At 45.9% G+C, this 18,902-nt stretch overlaps 1 protein-coding gene across 2 annotated transcripts in view; it reads left to right on the forward strand.

The window, feature by feature from the left end:
- The window catches only part of WDR26 (WD repeat domain 26), a 37,151-nt gene that overhangs the window by 11,460 nt on the left and 6,789 nt on the right, over positions 1-18,902 (forward strand). For both annotated transcript variants that reach the window (XM_019436111.2, XM_019436113.2), the window contains exons 5-12: positions 364-461; positions 1,811-1,967; positions 7,643-7,781; positions 12,199-12,339; positions 15,164-15,283; positions 17,251-17,396; positions 17,694-17,772; positions 18,086-18,215. In XM_019436111.2, the coding sequence (XP_019291656.2) occupies positions 364-461; positions 1,811-1,967; positions 7,643-7,781; positions 12,199-12,339; positions 15,164-15,283; positions 17,251-17,396; positions 17,694-17,772; positions 18,086-18,215 (1,010 nt within the window). The remainder of the gene's footprint in view (positions 1-363; positions 462-1,810; positions 1,968-7,642; positions 7,782-12,198; positions 12,340-15,163; positions 15,284-17,250; positions 17,397-17,693; positions 17,773-18,085; positions 18,216-18,902) is intronic.

Genomic DNA, 18,902 nt, shown 5'->3' on the forward strand with positions numbered 1-18,902 from the left:
AACGCTAGCGCTTGCTTCGTGCGGACTGCGGCGGGATCGCGGCGGGCGTTAAGTCAAGTAGTGCGTGGAGCGCCTGGAGCAGAGCCGGGCGCACAGGGAGAGCTGCACGTGTGCCCTGGTGGATTGTAATAATCTGCTAGTGGATGACACCATCGTAACAGTTACCGGGCATGCCGCTGTCACACTGTATTACGTTGTAGTAATTCTGTCCAGGTGCCGAGTTGTATTAGTGAATTGGGTCCACTGTAGAGATTTCTTCTTGATGAGTTTTTCTTAGTGAAAATATAATCAATATTTTCCAATTATGTTTAATCCGAAGCAAAGGGTTTGGTACTCACTGCTTTCCCTCTGTCGCATTTTTAGCTATCTGATGTGCAGCCATGCGGAAGACCTCCGGGCAAAAGCAGAATGGGAGGGCAAAGGAACGGCTTCCCGATCCAAACTGTTGGACAAACTTCAGAGTAAGAAGAGTCTTCATTTTTGGTTTCTGTGTTTTCGCTTATGTTAGAAATAGATACTGAGAATTGATTAGGTAGCCTTGTGTCTAGACATACTCTTAGTGAGCAGTGAGCGGTAATGTAGGCAAGAAGGGAAAATCCATCACGAAGCCCTTTAAACCAGAGGTTTCCAGACGGGGCCCTGGAGTCTGGGAGGTAGCTCACATCCTCAGGAGCCGTGGGGGGTGTGGGGTGCGGGTCCCAGAGCAGCTCTCCTCGCACCTGTGTTGCGCAGTCATGTTCCCGTTGAGATTTTCTTTGTGGGGGAAGTGCTGTGGTTCGAGAAAAAGGACATAAACCAGACCTTTAAATAACTGTTTTTCCTTTTTAAAGACTTTATTGTACTTTTTTTTTTTTTTTTTTTTTAAGTAAGTTCTACACCCAACGTAGGGCTTGAACTCACGACCCCAAGATCAGGGGTCACGTGCTCCACCGACTAAGCCAGCCAGGAGCCACCAAACTACAAGTGTTTTAAATATTTTGTTGATTTCAATAGGAAGGGCCATATTTAATTGTTTTCCTCAATGTTATAGGTAACTTCCAAATTAGCAGAAGGGTTTTATTTTTGCCACAGTTTTATACATAAACGATCTTTTTGCCCTCTTGGATTTTAAATCACTTTACTCTGTGTGTTGCACGTTGAGGTGCAGGAGTAAACATCCTAGGAATCGGGAAACCGTGTGGTCCGGGAGGGGTGAGGCACGGAAGGATTGGAATAGATTGGTGTCTGCATCAAAACACCAGTCCCCCTCCGTCTCTAGATTTCTAGATTTCCCTGCACGTGCGGTGACGCTTAGTTCCCTCGGGCGCGTGGTCGTCTGTACATTTTCTTTCCATCACTGCCTTTTAGGGGGAGGGGGGTTGTTGGTGGTGGGTTTGTTTTTTGTTGTTGTTTTGCTTTTGCTTTTGTTTAGTTTTGGAAATTCACATGCAAGTGAAAGCCCTCCTGCGGCACCTGGCTCAGTCAGGGAGCATGTGACCTCGACCTCGGGATCACGGGTTTGAGCCCTCCTTTGGGCGTGGAGCCTAACTTAATAAATGAATAAAGTTTTTAAAAATTGTTTAAAAAAAATACAAGTTAAAGCCTTCCCGTCTGTCCCGTTTTGCGGCGGCGCCCCCGTAGCCGCTGACAAATCCTGATGAAGCCCACGTTCTGTCGCACCGCCCGCCACTGCTCCGTTCAGGGGGCCTGAATTATCGGGTCAGGGCCAGTGCAGCAGAGAGCGAGCAAGTGTCTTCAGTAAAAGGTTATACTGTCTTGGTGTTTTAACATTTACTTTCGTTTCTTGTTTTAAAACTATCTTCTCCCGAAGCCTACTTGCCGCCATCGGTGATGCTTCCCCCTCGGCGTTTACAGACTCTCCTGCGGCAGGCGGTGGAGCTGCAAAGGGATCGGTGCCTGTATCACAACACCAAACTCGATAATAACCTAGATTCTGTGTCTCTGCTCATAGACCACGTTTGTAGTAGGTAAGAGAACAACTTCTTATGCTCTTACGTTCTGAAGTAGGCGAACGTCTTACAGACTCAGTACGGACTTTGTGAAAATGTTTTCTCTTTTGGAGTTTTGTCCTGTCGCGGTGAAACCGTTTGTCTCTGGTACCGCGTTCACGTTCACGAGTGGAGCTGGGATTACCGAAGCTGACGTTTCCGGAGAGACGTGCAGGTGTTTATGTAGTGACTCTCAGCTGGAGAGCGTGCTTTCCTCCTCTTGTCTGTGGGCGGGTCGCTGATCTTCGGTGTCCGGCCCTCCCGGTGAGGGCTTGTGAGTGTTGTCGGGTGGGGAGGCCACTGACCCAAGTGTTGGCCATCCTTGGAGGCCAGGACTCTCTTTCTGGACGCTGTCGCTGTTTTAACAGTGGCCCCAATTATTTCCTGCCCATAAAGATCATGGAAATACTTTGTTCCTAACGGTAGGTCTGCTTTTTAGTAGAACCTGGCCCCTGAACTAAACATGGTTGGAGTAACAGGTGTTAACTTTCTGGTTTGGGTTTGTTGCTGTACCTGTCCAAATACGTAATTTAACCTGTAGGGATTGAGCCTCCACTTTTGATATTAGGAGTATTTTGACTGAAACTGTCCCTACTATTTTAATGATGATCTCCAAGTTAAAGCAGAGCTCGGGGCGCGTGGGTGGCTAGGTCGGTTAAGCGTCCGACTTCGGCTCAGGTCATGATCTCGCGGTTTGTGAGTTTGAGCCCTGCATCGGGCTCTGTGCTGACAGCTCAGAGCCTGGAGCCTGCTTCAGATTCTGTGTCTCCCCCTCTCTCTGCCCTTCCCATGCTCATGCTCTGTCTCTCTCTGTCTCTCAATAATAAATAAATGTTAAAAAAAAAAAAACTTTTTTTTTTTTTTTTTTTTTTTTTTTTTTAAAGCTGAGCTCTAATTTTTAAGACACTGAAGAACAGGGGCGTCTGGGGGCTCAGTTGTGTAAGGCATCCACCTCCTGATCTCGGCTCAGGTCATGATCTCCCGGTTCGTGGGTTTAAGCCCCTCATTGGGCTCTGTTGCTGACCATGCAGATCCTGCTTGGGACTCTCTCTCCCTCTCTGCCCCTCCCCCACTCGCACACGTGTATTCTCTCTCTCTTTCTCTCTCTCAGTAAATAAGGTGCTAAAGAACGAATCTGGAAATATTTCAGGCTTCAGGAGGGAGACGGTCTGGGTCTGGTGAACCAAACACGAACAGCTGTGCTGTGCGTGCCCAGTTTGTTTTGCCAAAGGCCCCTGCAGAAGCCCCGGTGCGGGCAGGTGGGGCCAGGGTGCGGATGGCGACGGGCTTTGGGTCCAGGAACCCGAACGTTGGCGCGCGTGGTCCAGGCATGCACAGAACGCTCTGTGTGTGGCTCGGTGTTGCCTCCCCTCCCCAGATGCAGTGGAAACAGGAGGCTGACGGTTGGCCTTCACCTAGCGGATAATGACTTGGTGTGTGTCTTAAACTTGCTGAAAGTGATGGATTAGAGTCCTTTTCTTTTTTCCTGTTTTCCTGTTTAATGTTGTTCTTTAACTTCGAATTTCTAAATCTTTCAATTGAAAAGAGGAGATTATAGTTAAAAAGCGACATGGTTTCATCCTTCGCAGCTCCTGTGGGGAATGTGAGACCAGTGTTAAAACTAAGGCAGTTGTGAAGCCAGGCCTTTCTAAGATTTAATTTATTGCTGAATATTGCATGAATTTGTTGCTGGCAGAATGCTATTTGCAGTGGCCTTTATGGTTTAAGAGGTGTCGGTGGGTGAAGGGCTTGCCTTCCTGTGCGGAAACTCAAATCTATGAGCACGGGACCTGCGTTTTTCTTAATGTCTGTAGTAGGACCTGTGAAAGTAAATGATGGAAAATGTTTAGTCTGACTTTGTCTTGCCCTCAGATCAGGGATCAGGCTCTTAGAACCTGCGTAGAAAGCACTCCTGAAGTTTTACGTGGGAGTGAAAGTTCATGCTTTTCAGAACTCACCGTCGATTGGAAGGTCTCCCCTGTAGTCTTTTAAAATCAAAATAAAACTTTGACTCTGTGCTTCTGCTACTTACCAGTGTGCACGCCACACGCACACACACCTGCCTCAGAGTCTGCTGCTTAAGATAATTCCCTGCTGTGCAGTCACACTGTCTGTGTCCTTCGCTCTTCAGATTTCTGCAGCCAGCACAGCCCCGTAACTGTTGCAGATGTTGGTGACGAACAGTTTCTTTTTTAAACCCAGTGACTGCTTTGCAGACTCTTTGGTTTCACTGCTGGCTGCCGCTCGTTACCTGTGCTTTATTAACTGTGTTCCAGACAGTTTCTTTTGTCATCCCGCCTTCCTCTTCTGGGTTCTAACGGTGCCCGGGTCCAGGCAAGGGCTGCAGAATTCATCTCCTAAGCCTTGGACCTTAATACAATTGTGCGTGTTGCTCGAGTATCTTCAATGCAGCATGTCCAAAGTGGACTTCCCTCTCCTCTTCCTGTCCCTGAAGAGTCTCCTCTTCCTCTTAACTTCCCTGTCCCAGTGAAGGCCTCCCGTCTGCCCAGATTCTCCCAGCCAGAACACTGGGAGTCAGCCTAGAGGGACATTTAGGGGTGCGTCTGAACGGCACCGGGGAGGGATGCGTCAGGCATAACGTTGGGATACACGTCTTTATGGTGAGCTGTTCCTCTGTTGCTGAACTAGGAGAGGAAAACCTGGATTTGATTTAATTCCTACTATTCTCCTTTCATCTAGAGGTCTTCAAATGAAATTTTGCTGTCTTTTTTACCTACTCTACTCCCTTGGGGAAATAAGATTAGCATTGGAACTAGAAAACTGTATTCTCATAAATTAAATCTTAGCATTGAAATCTAAATACCAGCTTTTCTTTCTCCTCTCTGGAGGACAGAGAATTGATTATGAATAAGTGAACGGGAACTTGTAGAAGTCTTAATCAGCACTGAAGAGTTTTCTTTAGATCGTGTATTTGTATCTGTGACAGTGAATGCATATTTTTGGTTAAATTGGTGGGGTTTTTCACCAGCATCCAGTGGAAGGATGTTTCCATAGATAACTTTGTAAGTGTTGAGTTTTTAGTAAAAGATTATTATGAAATATTTATAGAAACTTAAAATGTGAAGATTCAGTTTGATTAAAATGCTATACTATTCTCTTTTAGTTGGGAAGGTGCAATTTTTAACACCGTCTTACATTTCTTTTTTAAGTTTTTTTAACATTTATTTTTTTTTTGAGAGACAGAGTGAGCAGGGTGGGGGCAGAGAGAGAGCGACACCGAATCCCAAGCAGGCTCCAGGCTCCGAGCTGTCAGCACAGAGCCCTATCTGGGGGTCGAACCCACGAACTGTGAGATTATGACCTGAGCTGAAGTTGTACGCTCAACCCACTGAGCCACCCAGGTGCCCCAACACCATCTTAAATTTTAAATTTACTTGAAAACTAAGTCCTCAGCTTTCACTTGTGTACATCTAAAATTAGGCTGTTAATAAACTGAGGGCTGTTTTTCAGAAATTATTTAACGATAAAAATAATGACAATTTAAATACTACTGTAATGACTGTCGGTAGTAGACTGGATGATCTGTGCCCTAAATTCTTACTATGAATTGGTCCTTTTCAAGAACATTTTATTGCTCTGGTTTTAGATCTGTCATTTCACTGATCATGGGATCAATCTAACCCATTTGAATTATTGTGTATCTTATGCCTAAATATAAGGTGTTTCTCACTGAGTAAAAGACATCACTCTCAATTACTACCCATAAAGTGGGGGGAAGAAGCACTGTTGATATTGAAAGTACCCACTTGACTGGAATTGTATCCAACAGTGTCTTGAAAAATGCAACTTAAAAAATGATAATTGAAAGAAAACTGGTCTTGGAGAGTGAGCCATAGGTTTAAATCCCGATTCAGTTATCGGTCTGTGAGATTCAGTATTTGTCCTCTGAGCCTTACGAAGACGGAGATGTTTACTTGCCTTGCAAGCTGGTCTTGAGAATTAGCAGTACTATATGTAAAGTACGCAGCAGTGCAGGGCATCTAGAAAGTGCCTACTAAATGGCAGCTGGTATCGATTGTGTTTTAGATATAGAATAACCGTTTAATATTAAAGCAACTTATAGACAACCCGAAAGTTTAAAGCAGCATGCCGATAGTCAAGTGCTAGGGTAGATGGTCATTGTGTGCAGATAAAGAATGTTAACTTGGTTTTAAATCTAGATTACTTATCAGGCTGGTGAATTGATAAAAATATATTTTTAGATTCTAGATTCGTTGGGTAAAAAAAATAGGGAAAACCATTTTTCCAGACAGACTTAGAAGGTCGTCAAGTCACAGGGATGAACAGTACAGCACAGGTAACACAGTCCGTGTAGAACACACCTGTTGCGGTGATAACATAATGGTTGAGGCACCGCCACACGCCTGAAAGACAGTTTCTATCATAATGTCAGGTGTACTTGAGTTAAGAAAAGTTTCTCCACTAATGTGTACCTTTTTTATAATCTTACAGAGACCGTTACAGGGCCGTAGTGTCCCCAAAGTAGTCACTAATTTATACGTGGCCACTTAAACGTAAAGAAACTAAAATTAAAACTCAAGTTCCTCAGCTATGCCAGCCGCATGTCACGTGGCCGGGAGCCCCAAGTGGCCAGGCTCCGCGACTGGTGGGCTGGGTCCAGAGCCTTGCCAGGTTAGCTCAGGAAGCTGTCCGAGGTGCTGCTGCGGAGGTTGGAAAACGTCAAGAGAGTTTAAAAATGGTTCAAAAGGTGCTTAGAACAGTCATCCTTGTGGTAACTGCCTCCTCTTTAGGTAGGTGATTGTAGAAGTCTCTGCCCTTAGTCTAGAACAATCACTGCCGCCCCTGAGGTGCCCGCCAGAGCGTCAGGCGCCATCTCCCCACCCTACCTTCACGGCCTCGTTCTTGGACTCCACCCTTGCGTACGGAGTTTCAGGAGGCATGTCCCCTTCCCTCTAAGCTTATGGTTGGAAAAATTGAGACTCGCATTAAAGGGGTTGCCCACTTTCTGGGAAGCTACCTGATACGTGGCCAGCCGCCGCAGCCCTTCCTGGACACCGCACTTCCTGCTCCCCCCAGCGGGGTATTAGAATTAGCGATCACTCGTGAGTATCTGTTGTGTTCCAGGATCTTGAGATGTTTTTCTCATCTTCGGCAGAACCCTGTTAAGTATAGATGAATCCCATTTTATAGATGAGGGAATGGAGGCCTAGAGGAGGTCAGTGACCTGCCAGACACGACAGCTTGTGACCCAGACTCTCTGATGCCTGTCGTCCTTCTGTTTGTCAGCATACATCCTTCCCGATGCCGGCCCGCTCACACAAACTTGAACACCTGATTGTTAATTTTTATTCATAGGAGTTGACTTAATCAGACCAAAAAATTCTCTGATGGATGCATACTTTTACTCTTTTTTCAATCTTGAGAACGGGGGTAAAAAGAAAAACTTGGGCATCGAAGGAGACTCTGGATTACTGATTTCCCCTGAGATGGCCTTGGCTGATGTCATTATAATCTTTTTCTACGTACTATGGAAACTTGATTCTCCAGATTTATAAGGACATTGATATCTCGTTTGTAAAGTTTCTGATCTCCACGCGGTTCTATCACTTTTTCGTTGTTCTTATTCTACTCTGCTTTGAACGAAGAATTACTTGTGGACCTCTCTGTTTTAGGAGACAGTTCCCGTGTTACACTCAGCAGATCCTTACGGAGCATTGTAATGAAGTGTGGTTCTGTAAATTCTCGAACGATGGCACTAAACTAGCAACAGGATCAAAAGATACGACCGTTATCATATGGCACGTTGATCTGGTATGTACTTTACTGCGGGGGGGTTTAGATGACAAAAAGGTAATCAGTGATGGAATCGACCGCTTGTTAGTGAATGAAGTGTACACACGTAAATGAGTTCTGAGCATTCTCCTCCCGTTCTTGTCGTGTCTTCCCTCTTGCTGTGCTGTCTAGATGATGCGCGTATACCAACAGTTCGTGCGCGTTACGTGCCGGCACGGAGTCCGTGCACGCGAGATCTGGCTTCATCCTCTGCCCACACCTCTTGCTTCCGTGTGAGGAAACTGAGGCGGAAGTTAAGTGCCCAGGCTCTCAGAGCTCGTAAGTGGCGGAGTTAGGCTCAGATCCAGGAAGAGTTTCACTCCAGACCCACTGCTCTCAATGCCCCCTGCCGGTTTGTGTGCTAATATTTGATTTCCGGATTGGTACGGCATCCACTGTGTCACAAGTTAGGAGAAGACTTGTTACCCTTTTGCCTTCCGAATCTCTTTTTTTAATTTAATTATTTTTGAGAGAGAAAGACCACAAGTGAGGGAGGGGCAGAGAGAGAGGGAGAGAGAATCCCAGGCAGGCTCTGCGCTGTCAGTGCAGTCTGACACGGGACTCAAACTCATAAACCGTGAGATCAGCACCTGAGCCGAAATCCAGAGTTGGATGCTTAACTGACGGGGCCACCCGGGTGCCTCTAGAAGGAAATATCTTTAAAAAAAAGAATCAGGCGTGCCTGACTGGCTCAGTCTGTAGCATGTGCAACTCTTGATCTCAGGGTTGTGAGTTCAAGCCCTGCGTTGGGCTTGGAGTTTATTACTTTAAAACAAAATCAAATTGGAGAACACACCTCGAGATTTGTGTACCTACTATGTGCTGTGAATGATGAAAGGTAAACAAGGCCTACCCTTTGCGATAAAGCAGGCGTTCTCGTTTTGTACCATGTACTACTCTGGAGGGACCCCCCCCATAACATTTTTAAATGCATAAGCCAGAACATATAGGAAGCCCAAGTATGCTGAAATAGAGTTGTCAAGATAGTATAGAAACAGATACAGTATAATAACGTGGTGCTTTTTTATTAACGCATTAAATAACAAGTTCTAGCAAGAGAGCTAACAAGTATCAGATTTGAAGTAGTGATGGGCGTCAGTGTTTCAAGATACCTGCAACAAGTAACGTGCTGTGAAAATATTTGAGATTTCTGTCAACCGCCACCTTATCCTTCCTAATACTCAGTATGTGAATGTCCCTCGTGTATCACCTGATGCCGCCTTGTTAATTGCCTTCATTCAAGATTGAAGGAAATACTGAATTTCGGCCTGCGGTTAGTGAAGATAAAGATGTGCACTTGTCCCATTCAAGTTCAGAGACCCCCGTTTCTGTTCCTGAATGACTCCTTGCAGACCACAGGCGAAGGAAGTTTCATGCAGTATGTACAAAGGGTCACAAAAGCGCAGGCCTGCCGCTCAGGTGAGCGCACCTAGTCTGACCTTGATGTGCACGACATCAAGGGAGACAGGAAGGGGCATTTGGGGGCGAGAGGGACCTTACCTTGCCCTCCCCCACCTTCAAATAAGAGAATAGGGTGAGTCAGGCAAAGAGTGGGAAACCAGATTAGGAAAATAGCGTGGGGTCTAGTCTCGGCCTTTGAGTGCCATTCCAAGGAGTCGCATTTCAGCAGTTATCTGCAACGTGTCTGGAAAGAAAGCACATCAGACTGTGCTTTATTACGTTTTCTTTTGGCAACGACGTGTAGCAGTTCCCACCGTTTGGCACGTATTTTCTGAGCACGTGCTCTATGCGAGGCCTTCTTGCCAGCTCATGGTCATACAGTGTGATTGTTCTATACTGGGTGCTACAGGGCCTCAAAGAAGAAACGCCACCGGAGCTGGAGAGCAAGGGCAGAGTAAGACGAGTAAGTCTTCGGAGAAGACGGAGTAAACGGTTACTTAGACAAGCTAGTTACTACTGGCCCCAGGTACAGGAGGACATGGCTGGCATCCGGGCAGTTCCGGGAAGAGGCTACGCTGCGGACTAGGAGACGAGGCTCATGATGTACGGAGCAGCCAGTCGAGGAGGATCTTGTACACTTTGCTGGGGACTTTGGGCCTTCATGCTGGTATCACCCAGGGTGCTGTTGCCGGGACAGGAGTTCCACGTGAAGGGCTTTTGTAGCCAGAGTAGCTTGGGACATGCAGAATTCATGCTTTTGTTCCAATTTGAAATGCAGTGGATTTTAGAGTTTAGCACGATGGTATTTTATGTCAAGTACTGTCTGAAAAACTTGTAAGAAAGTTGGTGATCTTCTTGAGTGTGTGTGTGTGTGTGTGTGTGTGTGTGTGTGTGTGTTTTAATAGATAGAAAAAAGAATACGTAGGGACCTTTGAGGTTTGAGTTGGTGTGATTCCAGTGCCTGATTTCTTTTGACAGGTTTTCTTACCTTTGCCCCCCCCCCAAAAAAACATTTTACTCATTTCCCCACCCAAAATCTAAAGCAGAGTTCAGTGGATTCCATGAACATGATATTTCCACTTGGAACAGGTTAGTATAGAGACGCTGTGCTCGTAATGACCTAGTATTAACATCCCCATTGATGTTTTGCGCTTTTTTTTTCAGGATTAATTAATGTGCATGAAACAATTCGTTTTTTAGTTACATACTTCTAAAGTAGTTTGTCATCAGTTTAGAAGTGAATCTTTGGGTAGATACGAAGGACCGCCACGAATGAGAGTTTCTTGCTGGAAGATCCTGAGCCGGTCCAAAAGCCTAGACTTCCCTGTTAAATTATGCCGGAGACTCTCTGTTTTTGTACGGATCCCCACGCCTGTTAGCCTTCTCCCAGAGAGGAATCACAGGCAGTCGTAGCGTTACCTAGTTAGTTTTGTCAAACAACGGCGGTTCGGACAAGGCGATTGAATAAATGCTAGACTTAGGGTCCAGTGAAGAAACAAAGTACATTAAACACATCCATTGGTCAGTTACATTTCTGGAAAAATCTCCCAACCTATTTTTATCGGAGTAGTTTATCAGACCCATCCCTAACTACTTTTGGGTCCTCGCCGTTGGAATCCTGCAGGCTTGATACTGGTCTCTATCTTTGACCAAACCTAAAACTGAACTCCTTGCTTCCTGCCCCCGTTTCCTGTTCCCACAACCAAAATGTACAGGTCGTCCCATTCTGTTGTGTGTGACCTCTTTCAGTCCAGACTTTTGTTTGGATGGCCTGTCTTAACTGTTAATGGCTGTGGTGTCAGCTCTTTATGAGTGTACGTTTCCTGTGTCCGTTCGTTCACATTCACCTTCCACGTCCTCCTAGAGCCGGATGTTACATCCCGTAGTCCCCGTCCTAAGCCAGATGTCACGTCCCATAGCCCCCGGTTTAAAACTTGTCGGCGGCTCTCCTCTCACCCTTAGCCCGAAGTGAAGGTGCCCACTCTTCAGCCCTGTCACTCGCCACCTCCCCTCTCACGGCGCGGTCCCTTCCACACGGCTCACGCTAGGGCCCGGGCAGGGGCAGGCCTTCCACGTTCACAGACTTTGCGCCCTTCCCTGTACCGTGGGGGCGAGGGGGGGGTGGTAACCTTGGAGACTGATGAGGGTTACACGAGGCGCTGTTGCCAAACCGTGCTCGTCCTGCCCAGCCACAGCCAGAAGCTCAGAAGACTGTGGCCGCTCCTCAGTGTCACACAGAGAGGTGGCGGCTCCACTCACGCGCGTGGACTCAGAGGAGACTTGTCCACGGTCATGACGGCATTAGATACAGTAGCCAGAAACGTGGAAACGGTCCCGTGTTGGTCAGCTGACAAGTGGGTACACGGGGTCTGACGTGTCCACAAATGGAGGATTTATCAGGGAGAAGGAACGGAATGCTGACCCCGGCTGCGACACAGATGGGCTCTGGAAACACCACGCAGACGCACAGAGTGAAAGAGGCCGATCGCGGAGGACGCCATATTGGATGGCTCCACTTGTACGAAACGTCCAGAATAGGCAGATCCAGAGAGACAGGAGTGGCTGCCAGGGGAGGCAGGTGGGGGCAGTAACTGCCAGTGAGTACGGGCCTTCTTTGTGAGGCCACGGAATGTTCTAGATTCACTAGGTCATATACTTTGAGAGGGTGGTACCTGAGTTGTGTCTCAAGAAAGCAGTTTTCAAAAATGAAAACGTAGCTGTGACTACACCTGCTTTCAGTGTCCCTGAGAGCATCACCAGGTAACGGCCTGTGTCCTTGTGTTGGCCTCTGGCACACGGGGCCTGGTGCGTGGTGGATGCTGACTGGATGTTGCCGTGCGGACGTGTCTTTGTGAAGCGAGCTGTTTGGGCTTCGGCTGGGAGATTGGTGGAATCTGTGAAAACTCCCTCAGAGTGAATGACGTTCTCAGAGTATACCTCGCAGCTCATTGAAGTAGGACATGGACTCTAACCAAGTGGCCTCTTTCCCCCTCAGGACACACACCTGCTAAAACTGCTTAAGACTTTAGAAGGACACGCGTACGGCGTTTCTTACATCGCGTGGAGTCCGGATGACAACTATCTTGTTGCGTGTGGCCCAGACGACTGCTCCGAACTCTGGCTCTGGAACGTACAGGTGAGCGCGTTCCGTCCCTGCTTCGGCCCTTGAGGAAAGCCGTTCCGCACATCCACACACTCGAAACTCGACTCTCCCGTAGAGCAGAGCCATTCGGCCCCCTTAGCAAAGAGAATCCGTCGGATGGAGCCCAGGTGTCCGAATGTGTAAAGCTAAACATCATGCTGAGCATGATAGAGTTTTGAAAAGAAAGAGGAATGAGTATTTTCAGGAATGGTGGACTTGACGCTGTTGACTGTGGGACTCTCCCCACCCACCCCACGCCCGCCCTCCCCAGAGGACGCCCTGTGGTTTCGTCGTTTGATGTACGCGGAACTGCCATGTGACAGCCTCCCTGCGGGGTCAGACTTCTCACCTGGCGGCCACACCATTGTCCCCTGGCCTGTGTTTGGTGGTCTCATCTAATCTGGGAAACAAAGGAAGTTTCAGCTCTCAGTAGTAAGCGCTCTGTTGCTGTCTCTAAATGAAAACTTGGCCTTTATCTAGGGTCCCATTTTTTAAAAATTAGCATTAAGTTCCCGCCATTAATTTTGTACTATGTTTGGGAAACCTTATAGTTACAATTTGAGGGTTGTTTTGGTTTTTTTAACTTCCTTCTGCAAGATGGCTGGTTCGATGCCGTTCTTTTCGCTTTTCTGACGCGAGGCCAGAGCGTGGTCCGGGCTGTGGTTTGAATGTAAAAATGCGAGTTGATGAGCTAGGCCTGGGAGTCCGGGGGCCTGGAAGTGAGTTGGTTTTTACTGAGAGAGTGGAGCTCAAACTCTGCAGAAGTGTGCACAGGGGGTACCCCTGAAGGTGACCGGCCACACTCTCGCTCTGCTGCTGCCCCGGGCGGTTCTGTCACTGCTCACTTGCTGTTCATGTGTGAGACCCCGCTTTCTTAAGGAAAACGTTCAAAAGTGGAGGAATACAGCGGTGACCTGGGCCCAGCACCCTGGATTCGGCAGTTAACATTCCGTACATTCTGTGTGGACACGTGTGTGCTCACGCATGAGGACGTGCATACACACTCACATAGACCCCCACATCCAAAACGTTTGGAAGGAAATAACACATAGGATGTTTTATCCCAAATATTTAAGCACGTACCTGCTACAAAATAACGTTCTCCCGTATAACACGCGCTCCCGTCTTAACCTGACATTAGCTATAATTAATCCTCTAATATCTAACATTCGTTTCATGATCAGACACGCCCAGCGCCCTGCTAGTGCCATTTTTATCAAAGCAGTGTGCGCGCAGCGTGTGTTCGGGATCCGGTTCGGGGAGCGGCAAGGCACAGGAGAGTCCGTGGCTTTCTCAGCAAAACGGGCCTGAAGTGAATCTCCCCTCAAAGACCAAAGGGGTTTTTTCCGTCAAAGCTGTTTTTCCCCATTCAAAGGAAGACATGTCGTCATAACTCTACAGTGGTAGACTCAGGATTTATGGTGGCCACAGTCTTCCTGTGGGTCAGTTTTGAGTTTCTAGACGGTTACACGATGTTCTAGCTCGCCTGTTTGCTTGTGTGTTACTCAGCGGACCTGTTACGTAGTCCATTTTCACCTTATTCCTTTATATTTTTAGGTTGTTTCGTAATTACATACTCACATACGTGCTGTCCTGAGCGTAACAGAAGAAAAGACCATTTCTGCCTACAGAAATGTGTACTAACGTGTTTGTGACAGGAAGTGTGGAGGATTTAGCTGTTGCGTGTGTACTTGTGGTTCTAAACTGTTTCTCTCTAGCAACCCAAAAAGATAAGTAGGTGAGAGCAATTAACGATACGGGGGAAGGTTTTAACATTGCTGGACCAGGGAAAATCAGGGAGACTTCTGGTTTTCTAGTTTAGTGTCCCCTTTGCTTTTATTACTTGGCCCCGTTTCCTGATCCTACACTTTGTTTTCACTGTTTTCTTTTTACTTTTGATTACCCATTTCTCACAGGAAAATTATGCCCATGTACTTTTTATTACATCAAGGGCAGCTAATCTCTCTCAGAGCCTTTCTAATCCATGAACAAAATGGAATCGAGACTAGATTAAATGGTATGTGTCTACCTTCTAAGTTGAATAACCTAGAAAAAATAAGAGGAGGATGTTTCAGTTTTGTAACCACTAAACAGTCTTTCGTAGTTGGGAATACTTTAAAGTGGCTACGCCAAACAGTACAAAAGTTCTTCTTTTCTGGGACTTTTAGTTGAGATAAAATGAGATATCGGAGTGCCTGCGTGGCTCAGTCAGTTAAGCGTTTGACTCTTGATTTTGGCTCAGGTCATGATCTCACGGTTTGTGGGTTTGAGCCCCGTGTCGGGCTCTGCGCTGACAGCGTAGAGCCTGCTTGGGATTCACGCACACATGCTGTCTCTCTAAATAAATAAACTTAAACAAATTAGATATCAGAGAAATAATTTTCCTTTCTCTCTTCCCATCTTCCCTACTACATTTTGAGCATCTTGAGTATAAAATTTGACATAATTTAGAACACCCCTGCCCTAGTTCAAGGGCACAGTTTTTCAATCTATTAATCGTGTTCGTGAGGAATTGCTAATGGCATTAACTGCAATTTTAGAATAAATCTGTAAAGGACTATGGAGTGAGGAGAAGTGGGAACTCAGAAGGAACAGGCCTGCAGCGCTGAGCTTTTCACCATATTCTTAATTAATTTCTCTTTGAGGCTGCGGTGTTTTTGTTTGTTCGTTTGCTTTTTATGAGGCTGGTGAAAATAGTTCATTTTTCCAGTTAGGAGGACTAAACTAACCAGATAGCCCAGTCACTGTTGGCTTTTCTTTATACATTCCCTTTAGAAGAATATCTGAAGGTCTTATCCACAGTTTTATTCCTCTGTAGACGGGAGAGCTAAGGACAAAAATGAGCCAGTCTCACGAGGACAGTTTAACAAGTGTGGCTTGGAATCCAGACGGGAAACGCTTTGTGACCGGAGGCCAGCGCGGCCAGTTCTATCAGTGTGTGAGTATGTCGTGCGCCTCTCCACGCCTCTGCTCTTCGTTGTGTTTACATAGTTCGTTTGCCGGGGCGCCTGGGGGGCCCAGTTGGGTAAGCGTCCGACTTCGGCTCAGGTCGTGATCTCACAGTTCACGGGTTTGAGCCCCACGTCAGGCTCTGTGCTGACAGCTCGGAGCCTGGAGCCTGCTTCCGATTCTTTGTCTCCCTCTCTCTCTGCCCCTCCTACACTCATGCTCTGTCTGTGTCTCTCTCTCTCTCTCTCTCAAAAATGAATAAACGTTAAAAAAAAAAAAAAGTTTAAAATAGTCGCTTGCCTTGGTATCTCGTATAAGATACGTTCCACGAAGACCTGCCTTGCGCTCGTTCTGAATGAGCAGAGTGTGCAGAACTGTCTGTTCTCCTTTTTATACAAACTATGGACTTTGAGTTTAGTAAGACGTAAAAAATTATTCTACTGAGCATTTTGTTCTCATAAACAAGTTTCTAATGTATAGGATTGAAAAATATTTTACTATTCTTTTGAGGTTTTAGGTTTTTTGTATCAAAAATATGCTGAGTTTCATGAGCAGGTGGTCTTAAGTATTTGAGGACTAAAAGTGGTGAGGAGAGCTACCAGAGAGCCTTCCAGTCGTTATTTGAAATGTCTTTTGATTAGCATCTGCCCTGCTGATCTTGGATTGGCTGTCTGACGAGCAGAAGTACTAGGTGACAATCCTGTGACGAGTCCTGTCACGAGGCCAGCTCTGCCAGGGGTGTGATGTCATCAGGCCCTGTCTTCTCGAGGCTCAGTGCCAGGGGCACTTCGAGACATGTTTTTAAGACCAGAATTAAACAAGATCCTGAATCCCGTAAATCGCTAAATGTCGCCAGAGATGCGTATCGTGAAGACTTACGTGGTCGTTACAGACTGGGGGGCCTTCCGTTATGCTGGCCGTGGGACACGTGCTTGCTTACAAGCCCCCAGTGCTTTTTTTGTTCCCAGTCGTCTCAGCACAGTGTATTGATCTACGTGTGATCTTCCCATTTTTTAAGTGGAGTTTCTATTCGTGGGTTAATGCACTGTCCTACTTTTATTTCTTACTCCCTCCGTTTTGCTTTGTTTTAACGGAGGGATAACTGACACGTAACATTATATTAGTTTCAGGGTTACAGCGTAATGACTTGATGTTCGTGTGCGTTGAAAATTACGACCACGGTAATTGTCCACTAGCATCCAAAGTTGTCGTGAGGACTGTTAAGATATACCCTCTTAGCAACTCTCAATCTGCAAGTTAGTCACCACGCTGTACGTGGCAGCATTTAAGCCGTTTGTTCTTAAGTCCCTGGCTGCAAGATGACCACGACGTCTCTGCCGACCCCGCCGTCCCCTACGGTATTGACCCCTTCGGGACAAGGACTTGGCAGCCCGGCCCCCTGGGGAACGGGAACAGGGTGCCTCTCTGACCTTGGAACATTCAACAAGGTGATAATCCTGGGAGCTCTGATCTGTAGAACACATTACCCATTGGAGCACGTTACAAGTTTTTAAAGTGTTGTAGCACGTTCTGGCTTCCGTAAAGCCGCAATTACCGTGTCAGCAACCTTTTCCAGATCACAGCATCTGAGTGATTAGGATAAACCTCAGTATAATGCATTTTAAAGGAGCATTTGAATTCTTTTCCAATAGTAGCGAGGCCCTTACTTGGAATTTAGGGATTCTTTCTTTCTATTTATTGTATTTGCCTGTGCCTGGCTGGTTATTGAAGGAAAGATGGATTTTACAGAGGTTCTCTCCCCCTCCCAACAGTTTTATTGTTGTAATGAAATTTGCCCTGTATTCAAATTTTTGTGACTAAAACCAGTCGTGGAACAATTAAGTTGAGATCAGGAAAAAACAAACGTTGCTGCAGAAAGACATTGCCAAGAGATTCTTTCTGTTTGCTTTCCACGTGCTGGTCAGCTTTGGGGCTAAATGGTGCTTTTCTCCTCAGGATTTAGATGGTAACCTCCTTGACTCCTGGGAAGGGGTCAGAGTGCAATGCCTCTGGTGCTTGAGCGACGGCAAGACGGTTCTGGCATCAGATACACACCAGCGAATCCGGGGGTACAACTTCGAGGACCTTACAGATAGGAACATGTAACTATTTTTTGTATCCGTTAAATATTCATTGATTTATGTTAAAACATGTGGTGGAACTTGCTATTGTAGAAGAAGAGTTTTTATGTTGTGGATTTGGTTTGACTGTTTGGATTGGCGGGTCTGGTGGTGCCGAGTAACCAGAAACTCAGATTTTCTTCCTTGATTAAAATAGTGCGTAGCGGGGACTACAGACAGAACTGTGGTCTTTAAGCTAGTAGAACAGGTTGCATTTTGATAATTTGAATGTCTTGATTTTCAGTATGTTGCTTCTGACAGATTATTTTCTGGTTACAGAGTACAAGAAGATCACCCCATTATGTCTTTTACTATTTCCAAGAATGGCCGGTTAGCTTTGTTAAATGTAGCAACTCAGGTAAGCTTATCCTTCTCTCAAAGAGTTAGTGTAGTTCAGATTTTAATTGCGATTTTTGGGGTGTGTGTGTGTAAACGAATATTTCTACAAATACTTTTTCTTCAAGACTGCTGTTTTTACAGATTCTTAAATTTTACCTCATATGTTTGACCTTTAAAGGTGTAGAGTCAACCATAAATTTATCAGAATGTTGGCATTTTGCGTAACGAGAAACTAAAACTGTTCCATCGAGCAAAGGGAAATTCACAGATGACTTTTTAAAATTCTTTTGAATTGAGGGAGAATAAATATGTCCATTTTCTTTTGCCTGCAGGGAGTTCATTTATGGGACTTGCAAGACAGAGTTTTAGTAAGAAAGTATCAAGGTGTCACGCAAGGGTTTTATACAATTCATTCATGTTTTGGAGGCCATAACGAAGACTTCATCGCTAGTGGCAGCGAAGGTAAGTTGTGTGCGCTGTTGGAGCGTGTGTACGGATGGGGTGGGAGCTCGGTGACCGTCTCCGTGTGTGAAGGTGGCCGTGTTGCCGGGCAGATTCAGGGTGTTAACACGGGTAAAAATCGTAAGAGAGCGCTGGTCACGCTTGGCGCGTGCGTCACATCAAGGTTTACTTAAACCCAAACTCTTTCAAATGCCGGCCTGCTCTTTTCATGAGGCTGGTGGCATTCAGAGGTTAGTAGGATCTGAAAAGTCTGGTTGATTATGATGATTTAGCTGAACTTAGACAAAATTGATGATCGCTAAATCTTTAGTGGTTTTGTAATGGCCAAAGAGAACAATAGAGTTTGATAAGTCTTACAGTCTCAGAAAAGCTGAAGTTCTAGAAGAGTCTCTACTGCCTTTCAGAGTAAATGTGCTCTCCAGTTGGCTAACATCAGTGTTTCAGGCAGGCTTGTTCCCAAAGTAGTCCGGTTTAAGAGAGAAATTGTTTAAAATATGCAACATAGATAGGTGAGTAAGTACTGAAAGTTAGTGTACCTTTTAACGTAATAGAAATACAAGTCGTGGGAAATTACTGAAAATTTTCATTGGCCACATTGAGTACCCACTCTGCTGTTTTAAGTACTAGGGCAGCAAGTTATTTAAGTCACTTTTAAAAATACTGAATCTAGTTTTACAACCTAGACCA

Source organism: Panthera pardus, unplaced genomic scaffold (genome assembly GCF_024362965.1).
Source record: "Panthera pardus isolate Hobbes unplaced genomic scaffold, ASM2436296v1 HiC_scaffold_21, whole genome shotgun sequence".
Lineage (NCBI taxonomy): Eukaryota > Metazoa > Chordata > Mammalia > Carnivora > Felidae > Panthera > Panthera pardus.